Raw genomic sequence first — 14,482 nt, 5'->3', positions numbered from 1 at the left:
AGACGTAGAAACCGAACGGTTAATCAAAGAATCAGATCCTCCCCACACAGGAACACCAGAGAGCAAACCCCAGCATCAGACGTCAGGCAGACACAGGTACTTGCTAAGGTCTGTCTTACCTAAGATTCTGCAGTTGGTGGAGTGATGTGATAACTGAATTCTTCTAAAATTGTCTAGATTGTATACTTTCAAACTATTATGTTTAGAAATAGATATGACAGAAACTTAGCCCAGTCCACTATATACTTTCTTTCTTTTTTTTTTTTTTGAAATAGAGGCTTGTTCTGTCGCCTAGGCTGGAGTGCAGTGGCGTGATCTCTGCTCACTGCAACCTCCACCTCCCGGGTTCAAGCAGTTCTCGTGCCTCAGCCTCCCGTGTAGCTGGGATTATAGGTGCATGCCATCACACCTGGCTAGTTTTTGTATTTTTTGTAGAGACAGGGTTTTGCCATGTTGGCCAGGCTGGTCCCCAACTCCTGGCCTCAGGTGATTTTCCCAAAGTGCTGGGATTGCAGGCGTGCGCCACCGCGCCCGGCCCCACCGTACGCTCTTAGAACATCAGGCTGGGCGCAGTGGCTCACGCCTGTAATCCCAGCACTTTGGGAGGCTGAGGCGGGTGGCTAACTTGGGGTCAGGAGTTTGAGACCGCCTGTCTAAGATGGTAAAACCCCGTCTCTACTAAAAATACAAAAATTAGCTGGGGCATGGTGGTACATGCCTGTAATCCCAGCTACTCGGGAGGCTGAGGCGGGAGAATTGCTGGAACCTGGGAGGCGGAGGTTGAAGTGAGCAGAGATCACGCCACTGCACTCTAGTCTGGGGGACAAAGTGAGACACCGTCTCAAAAAAACAAGAGAAAATCATAGTATTTTTTTTTGGTTTTTTTTTTTTTGAGACGGAGTCTCACTCTGTCGCCCAGGCTGGAGTGCAGTGGCACGATCTCGGCTCACTGCAACCTCCACCTCCCAGTTTCAAGAGATTCTCCTGTCAGCCTCCCAAATAGCTGGGATTGCAGGCACCCACCACCACACCTGGCTAATTTTTGTATTTTTAGTAGAGACAGGGTTTCGCCACATAGGCCAGGCTGGTTTCGAGCTCCTGACCTCAAGTGAGCCACCTGCCTCAGCATGCCAAAGTGCTGGGATTACAGGCATGAGCCCCTGCGCCCGGCCTTGAGAACATCATAGTATTGTTATGAAAATAGATTTGAGCTCACAGTTCCCCCTGTTCCTGTGTGCAGGCTCAGGAGGCCCCCATGCAGGTCAGGGGGCCTATGGGAGGCGGGACCAGAGCTACCTCAAGGAGAATGGGGACTTAATAACTGTGATCTTTCAGACAAGGACACGTTGAAGGGAGTTGATGCAAGCAACGCGCTCGTTCTACCGGGGAAGAAGAAAAAGAAGACCAAAGCCCCTCCCCTGTCGAAGAAGGAGAAGAAGCCTCTGACCAAGAAGGAGAAGAAAGTGCTGCAGAAAATCTTAGAACAGAAGGAGAAAAAGAGCCAGGTACACCCCACTCGGGCAGGGTCTGCAAGTGGCTCTCTAGCATAGAGAGAGATGGGGGGTCTCTCTCCTCCTGAGGGTGTCTCTGTGGTGCAACTAATAGAACTTTCTGGAAGGAGGAAAATTCCAGTGCATGGTCCAGTGCAGTAGCCACTAACCACATATTGCTGTTGAGCACTTGAAATGCAGCTACTATGGCAGAGGAACTGAACTGAACTATTCCAGAGAATGTCAAACTTTTTTCCTTGTTTTTTCTTCTTTTTTTTTTTTAATTTAAATTTAATTTTTTTTTCTTTTTTGTTTTGTTCCCCCACCCCCGACATCTTTTCTGGCTCTACCAAACCTTAAAAAAAATTTTTTTTTTTGAGATGGAGTCTTGCTCTGTTGCCCAGGCTGGAGTGCAGTGAAATGATCTTGGGTTCTCCTGGTATCAAGTGATTCTCCTGCCTCAGCCTCCTGTGTAGCTAGGATTACAGGCGCGTGCCACCACGTCAGGCTATTTTTTTTTTTTTTTTTGTATTTTTAGTAGAGACGGGGTTTCATCATGTTAGCCAGGATGATCTTGATATCCTGACCTCGTGATCCGCCCGCCTCGGCCTCCCAAAGTGCTGGGATTATAGGCGTGAACCACCATGCCCGGCCAACCTTAATTTTTTCATAGAGGAAAAAAGTTTGTCATGGGAAATTCAAACATTTGCAAGGGAAATCCAAACATTTGCAAGAGTAAAGAGAACAGTATGATGAACTCCCATGTGCCCATCGTCAGCTCCAACATTGATCAGCCCCTGGTCAATCTTGGATTATCTCCACTGCTGGTCACTTTCCCACCCCTGGGTCACTTTGAAGCAAATCCCACATACAGTGAATCTGTACTAGTTTCCTGGGGATGTCATACAAATGACCACAAACTGAGGGGCTTAGGACAATAGAAATTTGTTCCTTCCCAGCTTAGGAGGCCAGAAGTCTGAGATCAAGGTGTTGGCAGGGCGGTGCTCCTCACTGGGCTCAGGGGAGGGTCATTCCTGGCCTCTTCCTGCTTCTGGCAGCTCCAGGCGTTCCCTTGGCTTGTGGCTGCGTCACTCCAATCTCTGCCTCCCTCTTCCCTCGGCCTTTCCTCCGTGTGTCTCTTCGAAGGGCGCTTCTCATTGGATTTAGGTCGCGCTCAGATACTCAGGATCATCTCATCTTGAGATCCTTCACGTAATTACGTAATTACATCTACAAAACCTTTTTCCAAATAGGGTCACGTTCGCAAGTTCTGGGATACGAACACGTCTTTGAGGGAGGCTGCCATTTAACCCACTATACATAGCATTATATCCATAAATATTTCAATTTGTATCTCTATAAGTAGAGACTTTTAAAAATGACCAGAATACCATTAGCACACCTAATCTTTTATTTTAATATCAAACATCTAGCAAGTGGTTAAATTTCCTGTTGTTTCATGGATACTCCTCACCCTTTTCTTGTTTTTTTTTCCCATTGTAGTTTATTTGTTGTTTGTCTTACAGTTTCCTACCTTCTGGATTTTAAAATTTTTATTTTATTTTATTATTTTTTGAGATGGAGTTTTGCTCTTGTTGCCCAGGCTGGAGTGCAATGGCATGATCTCGGCGCACCGCAACCTCCACCTCCCGGGTTCAAGCGATTCTCCTGCCTCAGCCTCCCGAGTAGCTGGGATTACAGGCATGCACCACCACGTCCGGCTAACTTTGTTATTTTTAATAGAGACAGGGTTTCTCCATGTTGGTCAGGCTGGTCTTGAACTCCCAACCTGAAGTGACCCACCTGCCTCGGCCTCCCCGAGTGCAGGGATTATAGGCGTGAGCCACTGCGCCCAGCCTTAAAATTTTATTTTAAACATGCTCCTCTGCCATCTGAGTTTTTTGTACATTAGTATTTGGATCTGTAGCAGTGACTGTCATCCGGGACAGTTTTGCGTGCCGCCCCCCGCTGCCCCAGGGACATTTGGCAGTGTCTTGAGACATTTTGGGCTGTGACAACTTGGGAGTGCTGCTGGCGTCTGGCGGGTGGAGCCATGGGATGCTGTTAACAGCCTGTAATGCACAGAAAAACAAAAACTTATTTGGCCCTAAATGTCAATAGTGCTGAGATTGAGGAACCCTGACCTGGAGCCTTCATGAGAATCAAGTTTGACTTTTGGTGAGGCCACTGCACGTGGGAGCTGTGTCTTCACATCAGGAGGCTTGAGGGTCTCTCTCCAGCAGCCGTGGATGGGCAGTCCCCAGAGCCTTAGTAGGGGGAAGACTTACTCACCTGTGAGCGTGTTCTTTTTTTTTTTTTTGGAGACAAGGTCTTGCTCTGTTGCCCAGGCTGGAGTGCAGTGGTATGATCTCAGCTCACTGCAACCTCTGCCTCCCAGGTTCAAGCCATTGTCCTGCCTCAGCCTCCCGGGTAGCTGGTACCACAAGCATGCGCCACCATGCCCGGCTAATTTTTGTATTTTTAGTAGACACATGGTTTCACCATGTTGGTTAGGTTGGTCTTGAACTCCTGACCTCAGGTGATCCACCCGCCTCGGCCTCCTAAAGTGCTGAGATTGCAGGCGTGAGCCACTGTGCCTGGTCAGTGTGTCCTTTTTAAATCCTATTTAGGGTGCTTTCCCGCTGTGCTATACCTTGTTCTGTGTGTGTGTGTGTGTGTGTGTGTAATACACACATAGAAGTGTGTAGGCTGGGTGCGGTGGCTCACGCTTGTAATCCCAGAACTTTGGGAGGCCGAGGCGGGCGGATCATGAGGTCAGGAGATCGAGACCACGGTGAAACCCCGTCTCTACTAAAAATACAAAAAATTAGCCAGGCATGGTGGCGGGCGCCTGTAGTCCCAGCTACTTGGAGAGGCTGAGGCAGGAGAATGGCGTGAACCCGGGAGGCAGAGCTTGCAGTGAGCCGAGATCGCACCACTGCACTCCAGCCTGGGTGACAGAGCGACACTCTGTCTCAAAAGAAGTGTGTATAAAACCTATATGTACAATTACAAGAACAATAAAGTAAAAACTCACGAAACCCTCACCCAACTAAAAGAAGCCAACTGGGTACACCCCCTGCACACAGCATTGCTCAGGGTAGCTCGGGGACCAATTCACATCAGACACACAAAGCCGCCTCCTTCCTCAGAGCAGCTAGGGAGCACTGCTGTACATGACTGAGCTGTGCTTTATTCATCTCCTGTTGATGGACATCTGGTGGGCCATAATCTTCTACTGTGATACCCTGCTGCAGAGAACCTCATTTATACAACCCCAGATTCTGTAAAAGGGGTTAAAAAAGCCAGCTTGCTGTGTCTGTTGATGGAAGAACACCATGCACCAGTAGAATTGCAATTTGACCGCCGATTTTTAAAGACTCCAGGTGTTAATGATGCTGAAATTTTATTAGAGTCTCACTTCCCTTCTTAAGAGAGGGTCGTGATGGCAAATGCATAACACACTCGTTTCCTTTCCCAGCGAGCAGAGATGCTACAGAAGCTGAGTGAAGTCCAGGCTTCCGAAGCTGAGATGAGACTCTTTTATGCCACTTCCAAGCTAGGCACTGGGGACCGCATGTACCACACCAAAGAGTGAGTTGGCCAGTCCTTTCCTAACCCTGCCCTCCCTCCAGGGCCCCCTAGGGAGGGCGCACAGGTTATGGGGTCCTCTGGGGGTGGAACATTTGAGAAAATACCTTTATGGTGGCCTGAGTGGCTGAAAATTCATTGTCATCCTAAATGCCTCTAGTGGGTAAAGGCCACAGTTGCTGCTGAACCTTCTGCGACACACAGGACAGCAAAGTTTCTCGCTCCAGTGATGTCGGTGTTTTCCTGTGGTGTAGAGTCCCTTGTTACAGCTCTTCCAGCTTTTGTGCAGCTGATTAGGCCAGAAATTGCCATTAGGTGGTCAAGGGCTGGATTTGGCCCATCAGCGGGTTTGGTTTGGTTTGTGTCGTGTTTTTTTTTGTTTTTTTTTTTTGAGACAGAGTCTTGCTTTGTCACCCAGGCTGGAGTGCAATGGCGTGATCTCAGCTCACCGCAACCTCCACCTCCCAGGTTCAAGCGATTCTCCTGCCTCAGCCTCCCAAGTAGCTGGGATTACAGGCATGCACCACCAAGCCCGGCTAATTTTGTATTTTTAGTAGAGACGGGGTTTCTCCATGTTGGTCAGGCTGGTCTCGAACTCCCAACCTTGGGTGATCTGCCCGCCTCGGCCTCCCAAAGTGCTGGGATTACAGGCGTGAGCCACCGCGCCCGACTGGTTTGTGTCGTTTTTTAAGGCATGAGTGCTGTTTGCCAATATGTTAGCTTCCTGGCGCTGCCATAACAAATTACTGCAAACAGCGGTGGCTTAGAACAACCAAGCCAGAAGGGTGCCGTGGCTCATACCTGTAATCCTAGCACTTTGGGAGGCCGAGGCGGGTGGATCACCTGAGGTCAGGAGTTTGAGACTAGCATGGCCAACATGGTGAAACCCTGTCTCCACTAAAAATACAAAAATTAGCTGGGCATGGTGGCTCATGCCTGTGGTCTCAGCTACTCTGGCGGCTGAGGTGGGAGGATCACCTGAGCCTGGGAGGTTGAAGCTACAGTGAGCCGTGATTGCACCACTGCACTCCGTCCTGGGCGACAAGGTGAATTCATGTTCCCACCTAGTCTCGACTAGTTGGACGATCCGGCCACACCAGCAGTGTCCCCACCAAGCTGCTGACCCTTAAATGGCCTGTGTGCCCCTCCCACCCAGTCCCACCCCACTCTGTGGTCTCCTCAGCCTATGCTGCTCATTTACATGAGGCCTGACTGGTGCCTGTGAGCACTGTCAGTTAGTGACTGTTTATCGAGTGCAGAGACTGTCCCAGGCTCTCTGCTAGGCCCTGGGGATAGAGCAGTGCACAGAAATAAAGTCCTTTCTCTTAAGGAGCTTCCCAGTGTCATGGCGGGAGATGTAATCGTGGGAAGTCATCAGGTGAGTGCATCTGTGTCCCGCGCTGGGAAGCACTGAGCAGAAAATGAAGCAGGGAAGAGCGAGGTGGAGGGAGAAGGGAGAGATGTGGGGTCTGTGTGTGGTCAGGGAGTCTCCCTGACAGCTAGTGCTTAAGCAGAGGCTTAAGTGGAGTGAGAGGAGGTATCTGCAGGAAGGGCATTTCAGGGAGTGGAACAGCAGGTGCAAAGTCCCTGAGGCAGAAAGGGGTGTGGCCTTGGAGTCCTGACCTCTGGGATTGAGGTGGGGCCTCTGTGCCTGAAGTCTCTGCTATCTCAACAGGAAGGCTGACGAGGTGGTAGCCCCGGGCCAGGAGAAGATCAGCAGCCTCAGCGGTGCCCACCGGAAGCGTCGCCGCTGGCCCTCAGCTGAGGAGGAGGAGGAGGAGGAGTCAGAATCGGAGCTGGAGGAGGAGTCGGAGCTGGACGAGGACCCAGCTGCTGAGCCGGCTGAGGCTGGTGTGGGGACCACCGTGGCACCTCTGCCGCCAGCTCCAGCACCCAGCAGTCAGCCCGTGCCGGCTGGGATGACTGTTCCTCCTCCTCCAGCTGCAGCCCCACCACTGCCCAGGGCCCTGGCTAAGCCCGCCGTCTTCATCCCTGTGAACCGCTCCCCGGAAATGCAGGTTCGCCACCCCGTGTTTGTGATTAAGAATCTAGGTTAGCGGGCAAGGGGCGCACAGAGGGCGTCCTGGTGAAGTGGGGCAAGGGCATCCCTTCTCTGTGCCTCCATGTCCCCATCTGGGAAAGGGGAGAGTGACTGCGCCTCCCTTGAGGCTGTGGCAGGGATTGGTGCGCGAGGAGGATCACAGTGCAGGGCGGGTGTCTGGTGGCACGCCTGGCAGGCTCGGGGCCCTGGAGGTCGGTGGCAGTAGCTTCATCGCCACTGCCCTCTGACCAGCGGGCCTGGCCTGGGCTGCCCCGATCCAGACAAGAGTTTGGGCTGTGAATCAGTTGACCCGAAATGAAGTGCTGATTCCCCTGCTCTCCAGCTCACTTCCCGCGCATCTGTAAAATGGGAATATTCCGGCTACTGAAGGGGCTCCCCCTCTCTGTGCCTGTTTCCTTCCTGGTACAATGAGTGTCTCACTGGGTTGTGATGACAATGAAAGGATTTGGGGCATGGAAAGCCCACAGCCCACATAGGAACTCTGGATCCCTAGAGGAGTAATGTTGGCTGTTGAATGGAATTGGGATCCTGCTTCTAAGTACATTTTTCTGCTTTTATAAGTCTTCATCAGGGTAAGCTGACCGCTCTAGCAAATGACCCCAAAGTGCCAGTGGCTTCACACCACAAACGTTTGCTTCTAGGTGATGTCATCACCCAGTGCCATCTGGTGGCAAGGAGGGTGTGGGGTTCTGCTCCGCGCGGTCACTCAGGGGCTTGGCCTCCTCCATCCCGTGTCCCTGCCATCCCTTGGGACTTCAGTTCCTGCTTTTCTTTGTGAATTTTTCCCTATTCGTATCCTGTCCATATTCCTAAGCAATACATACCGTAGGTTTGCCTGTATTTAAAAGTGGCATCATGTCCTTTACGTTATTCCAGTTTGCTTTTTTGTTACTCAGCATTATATCTTGGGATACATCCATGTTGATGCAGGCAGCTGAGGCTCATTTACTTTTTCCCCACTGCTATCGAGTATTCCACGGTGTGAATATAGCGCAGGATGAGTATTCTGTTGCTGGATAGTTGGTTGTTTTAGCTTTTTGCTGTTATCTTCACTGCTGTTTTTGTTGTTTGTTCGTTTGAAACAGGGTCTCACTCTGTCACCCAGGCTAAAGTGCAGAGGTTTGATCTCAGCTGACTGCAACCTCCGCCTCCGAGGCTCAAGTGACCTTCCTGCCTCACCCTCCCAAAGAGCCTGGGACTGTGGGCACACGCTACTACGCTTGGCTAACTTTGTATTTTTTTTGTAGAGACGGGGTTTTGCCATGTTGCCCAGGCTGGTCTTGAACTCCCAAGCTCAGGCAACTCCCAAACTCAGGCAATCTGCCCGCTTTGGCCTCCTAAAGTGCTGGGATTACAGGCATGAGCACATGACTGGCCTTCACTGCTGTTTTAAACGTTCTTGTCCCTCTCCTATGAGCGCATGTGCAGAAGTTTCTCTTGGGCAGTGTTTGCAAATGACATGATAGCCATCTCTGGGTCATGAATTGAGTAGCTTTTAATCTTTTCTTTTTTTTTTTTTTTGAGACAGTGTCTTGTTCTGTTACTCAGGCTGGAGTGCAGTGGTGTGATCACAGTTCACTGCAGCCTCTACCTCCTGGGCTCAAGCGGTCCTCCCACCTCAGCCTCCTGAGTAGCTGGCACTACAGATATGTGCCACCATGCCTGGCTAACTTTTTTATTTTTATTTTTTTGTAGAGACAGAGTCTGGCTATGTTGCCCAGGCTGGTCTTGAATTCCTGACCTCAAGCAATCCTCTCCCTTGGCCTCTCAAGTTGCTGGGATTACAGGCATGAGCCATCATGCCTGGCCTCATATTTTTAAAAAAAACAAATGGAGGCCAGGCACGATGGCTCACGCCTGTAATCCCAACACTTTGGGAGGCCGAGGCGGGTGGATCACCTGAGGTCAGGAGTTTGACACCAGCCTGGCCAACGTGGTGAAACCCCATCTCTCTGAAAATACAAAAATTAGCCGGGCATGGTGGTGGGTGCCTGTAATCCCAGCTACTCAGGAGGCTGAGGCAGGAGAATCACTTGAACCCAGGAGGTGGAGGTTGCAGTGAGCCAAGATCACACTATTGCACTCCAGCCTGGACAACAAGAGTGAAACTCTGTCTCAAAAAGTAAATAAATACAACAAGTGGAATAAAATAGAATAGAAATAGAACAAAAATTAAGAATATGAGCTTGCTGGCCAGGCATGGTGGCTCATGCCTGTAATCCCAGCACTTTGGGAGGCCGAGGTGGGCAGATCACCTGAGGTCAGGAGTTCAAGACCAGCCTGGCCAACCTGGTGAAACCACATTTCCACTAAAAATACAAAAATTAGCTGGGCGTGGTGGCATGTGCCTGTAATCCCAGCTACTCGGGAGGCTGAGGCGGGAGAATCGCTTGAACCCGGGAGGCAGAGGTTGCAGTGAGCCGAGATCGCGCCATTGCATACACCTTAGGGTGAGCCATGTTTCACAGAACTGTTCCTTCCATATATGATACATATACATGCCTGTGTGTGTACTGAGTCATGATATAAAATGTGTTTCTTTCCATGAGTCACAGGAAAAAATGTAGAAAGCCCCTGCTCTGGAATATGTACCTAGGAGAGGAACTGCAGGGCCACACATCTTAACTTTGAGAAAATTTGCACCAGATTATTTATCGAAGTGGCTGGGCCATTAATTGAGACTCCTGCCAGCAACAGCCGAGGGTTCCCATATCTCTGAGAGACTGCTCTGCCCCAACCAAGCTGTGCCTGGGGATGTCAGTCCTGGTGTCCTGAAGGATGTGATCCCTGTCTCTGTCTCTCCTGGACCATGGCTCCTGGTCCCCTCCCCAGCTGTCAGGGCCTCTGTTCCCCAGCAGGCACATCTGTTCAGCACCCATGTGTCAGCTGCCACCTTCCTGGAGGTCCCATCACTGTCTATAGTCTTGCTGCTCCCTAAGTGCTGACTTCCTCTCCTTCCAGGAGGAACGGCTGAAGCTCCCAATTCTCTCCGAAGAGCAAGTAATCATGGAGGCTGTGGCCGAGCACCCCATCGTCATCGTGTGTGGTGAGACCGGCAGCGGGAAGACCACACAGGTGCCTCAGTTTCTCTATGAAGCAGGCTTCAGCAGGTAGGGGCTGGATACCGGGTTCTCTCTGGGTCCCTCAGTGACACTGGAGATGCCCTGAAAGGTCGATAAGAGCCTGGGCTCCCCAGGATCCAATCCTGGATCTGCCCTGTGCATGCTGTGTGACTTCAGACAAGCTACTTAACCTCTCTGGGCCCCAGCTGTGAGATGGGAATAATAGCGCCTACTTCACAAGGTTGTCGTGTGGATTAAGTGAGTGAACTTGCGTAGCACACTTAATTCCTGGCACGTAGAGCTATGTGCTTACTATTTTCTTTTTTCCTTTTTTTTTTTTTTTTTGAGACAGCGTCTCGCTGTGTCACCCTGGCTGGAGTACAGTGGTGTGATCTTGGCTCACTGCAACTCCGCCTCCCGGGTTCAAGCGATTCTCCTGCCTCAGCCTCCTGAACAGGTGGGATTACAGGCGCCCGCCACCACACCCAGCTAATTTTTGTATTTTTAGTAGAGACAGGGTTTCTTTTTTTTTTCTTTTTTCTTTTTATTATTATTTTTTTTGAGACGGAGTTTCACTCTGTTGCCCAAGCTGGAGTGTAGTGGCGCGATCTCGGCTCACTGCAAGCTCCGCCTCCCGGGTTCACGCCATTCTCCTGCCTCAGCCTCCCAAGTAGCTGGGACTACAGGCGCCCATCACCACGCCCAGCTAATTTTTTTGTATTTTTAGTAGAGACGGGGTTTCACCATGTTAGCCAGGATGGTCTCGATCTCCTGACCTCGTGATCCGCCCGCCTCGGCCTCCCAAAGTGCTGGGATTACAGGCATGAGCCACTGTGCCCGGCCAAGAGACAGAGTTTCACCATGTTGGTCAGGCTGGTCTCAAACTCCTGACCTCATGTGATCCACCCACCTCGATCTCCCAAAGTGCTGGGATTACAGGTGTGAGCCACCCCGCCCAGCCTGTGCTTACTATTTTCACTGTGTAGCCTGCTATTGGCACTTTTGACCCATGTGTGTTGGGGTCCCCAAGAGCATGCTCAGGTTCGGTGATTGACCGGGGACTCCCAGGACTCAGCATGTTACCCTGCACATGGCTATGGTATATTACAGCGAAGGACGCGATCAGCAGAGGGCAGTGGTACCTGGGGTGTTCTGGGGAAGCCCAGCTCCAGCTTCCAGATTCCCCTCCTGGTGGACTCACACAGGACGCACTGGATTCTCCAGTAGCCACCTGTGGCCATACAGGAACTATCCTCCACCAGGGAAGCTTGTTAGAGATTCAGGGTCCACGGCTGTTACTGGGGTCGCCTAAGCCCGGCCTGCCTGGCAGGAACGAAATCCTAGATGCCTAAAAGGAAAGCAGGTGTCCGGCATAAACCACCCTGTTTGCACAAACAGGCTGGGCACAGTGGGCCCCGCATTTACAGGGAATGGAAGGAGCTCTCCTGTTGTACAGGTTCAGGCACCCAGCGAGGGCCAGCCCCGTCAGCAGCCTTTCGAGGGAGAGCAGCTGCAGGTCTGTGGCGTTAATGTTCCCACAGAGCTGGGACCAGCCACCCATTGGCTTGGCGGGTTCCTGTGTCTGGAGGAGCTTATGCTTGACTGGCGTAAACAGAGCTCCCAGCCTGGTTCCCCCAGGCCCCGTTCCTTCTAGCGGCTGCCTGGTGTCGGCTGCATGGTGAATGTCGAACCGTTTTCTATGTGTTGTTGGCCTTTGGGCTGTTCCGTTTGCTGTTAAAAGTAGTGCAGCCTGGCACTGTTTCCCACCGCCCCTGGGTGAGCGCCAGGTCAGTATGGCAAATCTTGCTGTGGAACTGCATGAGGCTTTGGGATGAACAGGTGGGGCTGCACACTGTTGATGGCCATGTTCTTCCTCCTCCAGTGAAGACAGCATCATCGGTGTCACGGAGCCCCGCCGAGTGGCCGCCGTGGCCATGTCCCAGCGAGTGGCCAAGGAGATGAATCTGTCCCAGCGGTGAGGGCTCTACTTCCCTGGGGCGGACTATGGGGTGGTCCTGTGGCCTTGCCCAGATGTGGGAAGCCCAGGAGGAGGTGAGCAGCATCTGTGCCGAGGGTGCTGGGTGGAGTGTCACCTCTGCATGTAGCACTGGGAATCATTGTGGGAGAGAACTTTCCAGGACCTGCCCAAGCAGGGGGCCTCCAAGCAAGCTTACATCCTGCACAGTGTGCCGAGGGGACAGAGTGGCCCATCCAGGGGCTCAAGAACAGAGCAGGGGGCCAGATGCAGGCAGTCACGGAGCTAGTACCTAGCATTGCCGGGTTAATCTAAAACTCAAGGTTCTAAAGTACAAAATCTTGGCCGGGTGTGGTGGCTCACGCCTGTAATTCCAGCGCTTTGGGAGGCCAAGGCGGGCAGATCACCTGAGGTCGGGAATTCGAGACCAACCTGACCAACATGGAGAAACCCTGTCTCTACTAGAAATACAAAATGAGCCAGGTGTGGTGGCACATGCCTGTAATCCCAGCTACTCGGGAGGTTAAGGCAGGAGAATCACTTGAACCCAGGAGGCAGAGGTTGCCGTAAGCCAAGATCGCACCATTGCACTCCAGCATGGGCAAGAAGAGTGATACTCTGTCTCAAAAAAAAAAAAATCTTCAGGCGGTAGGTCTGTAGGACTTGCTTTGGAAAGCAGCCTTGAACAGGCAGATATAGCACTTGCTTTACAATGGCTGGGAGCATATGTTTATAATGCAGAGGCCTGTGTCTAACATGTCCAGCATGGTCTAAAATCCAGAAGGCACAAAAGAGCACAGAGTGAGAGCCTGCCTCATCTGCCCACTCAGCAGATGTTACTAGGCAGCATCTAGTGTGCCAGGCCCGTCCTGGGCTCTCAGGACGTGGTGGTGGACCAGACAGAGCCACCGGCCCCCGGGTCAGCATGCCAGTTGGGGGACTTGTTGTCTTTGTACGTTAGGCTCGGAGGACGCTAAGGCAGGGATGGAGTACTGGGGGCCCCTTCTCACCCAATGCCCTGCCTCCTTTCCAGGAGCAGCCACCACTGCCCATCTCCTGCACGTCCTCCTGGACAATTCTGTGCATAGTCAGCGTGCGTCTAGAAAAAGCTGCCTCATTCTCTTTTTAACTTGTTAAATATTATAAAAATTTGGGGACTGGGTGGCCGGGTGTGGTGGCTCATGCCTGTAATCCCAGCACTTTGGGAGGCCGAGGCAGGTGGATCATGAGGTCAGGAGATCGAGACCATCCTGGCTAACACGGTGAAACCCCGTCTCTTGAAAAAACTACAAAAAATTAGCCGTGCGCAGTGGCGGGTGCCTGTAATGCTAGCTACTCGGGAGGCTGAGGCAGGAGAATGGCGTGAACCCAGGAGGCAGAGCTTGCAGTGAACCGAGATTGAGATAGCACCACTGCAGTCTGGCCTGGGCGAAAGAGCGAGACTCCGTCTCAGAAAAAAAAAAAAAATTTGGGGACTGGGCATGGCGGCTCACGCCTGTAATCCCAGGACTTGGCGGCTCACGCCTGTAATCCCAGGACTTTGAGAGGCCGAGGCAGGCGGATCACCAGAGGTTGGGAGTTTGTGACTAGCCTGACAAACATGAAGAAAACCCATGTCTACGAAAAATACAAAAAAATTAGGTGGGTGTGGTGGCACATGCCTATAATCCAGCTATTCAGGAGGGTGAGGCAGAAGAATCGCTTGAACCCGAGAGGCAGAGGTTGCCATGAGCCGAGATCACGCCATTGCACTTCAGCCTGGACAACAAGAGTGAGACTCCATCTCAAAAAAAAAAAAAAAAAAAGGGTGGGGGGGCGCATATACATAAGTAGAAAGGATAGTATAATGAGCCCCCAGGTACCCAAGACCCAGTTGTAATAATTGTCAACTCTTGCCCTACCCTGTTGGGTCTGTACTCTCCTCCTGGCCCCCCTCCCCCCCACTGTTTAGAAGCAAATCTTAGGTATCTTATTTTATCCTCAATATTTTGCTGTACAGATCTGAGAGATAAGAACTAATTTTTTTTTTTTCTTTTTTGAGACGGAGTTTCACTTTGTCACACAGGCTGGAGTTCAGTGGTGCGATCTTGGCTCACTGCAACCTTTGCCTCCTGGGTTCAAACGATTCTCCTGCCTCAGCCTCCCGAATAGCTGGAATTGCAGGTGCCCGGCTAATTTTTGTAGTTAGTAGAGATGGGGTCTCACCATGTTGGCCAGGCTGGTCTTGAACTCCTCACCTCAGGTGATCCACCCACCTCGGCCTCCCAAAGTGCTGGGTTTACAGGCGTGAGCCATTTTTTGT

At 51.5% G+C, this 14,482-nt stretch overlaps 1 protein-coding gene across 2 annotated transcripts in view; it reads left to right on the top strand.

Annotated features, from left to right (window-relative positions):
* DHX37 (DEAH-box helicase 37) overlaps positions 1 to 14,482 on the top strand; it is a 44,821-nt gene that overhangs the window by 2,703 nt on the left and 27,636 nt on the right. For both annotated transcript variants that reach the window (XM_003817856.4, XM_063593763.1), the window contains exons 2-6: positions 1,336 to 1,505; positions 4,972 to 5,084; positions 6,757 to 7,099; positions 10,105 to 10,253; positions 12,088 to 12,180. In XM_003817856.4, the coding sequence (XP_003817904.1) occupies positions 1,336 to 1,505; positions 4,972 to 5,084; positions 6,757 to 7,099; positions 10,105 to 10,253; positions 12,088 to 12,180 (868 nt within the window). The remainder of the gene's footprint in view (positions 1 to 1,335; positions 1,506 to 4,971; positions 5,085 to 6,756; positions 7,100 to 10,104; positions 10,254 to 12,087; positions 12,181 to 14,482) is intronic.

This window comes from Pan paniscus, chromosome 10 (genome assembly GCF_029289425.2).
Source record: "Pan paniscus chromosome 10, NHGRI_mPanPan1-v2.0_pri, whole genome shotgun sequence".
NCBI classification, from domain to species: domain Eukaryota; kingdom Metazoa; phylum Chordata; class Mammalia; order Primates; family Hominidae; genus Pan; species Pan paniscus.
This window is presented reverse-complemented; position numbering and strand designations above follow the sequence as displayed.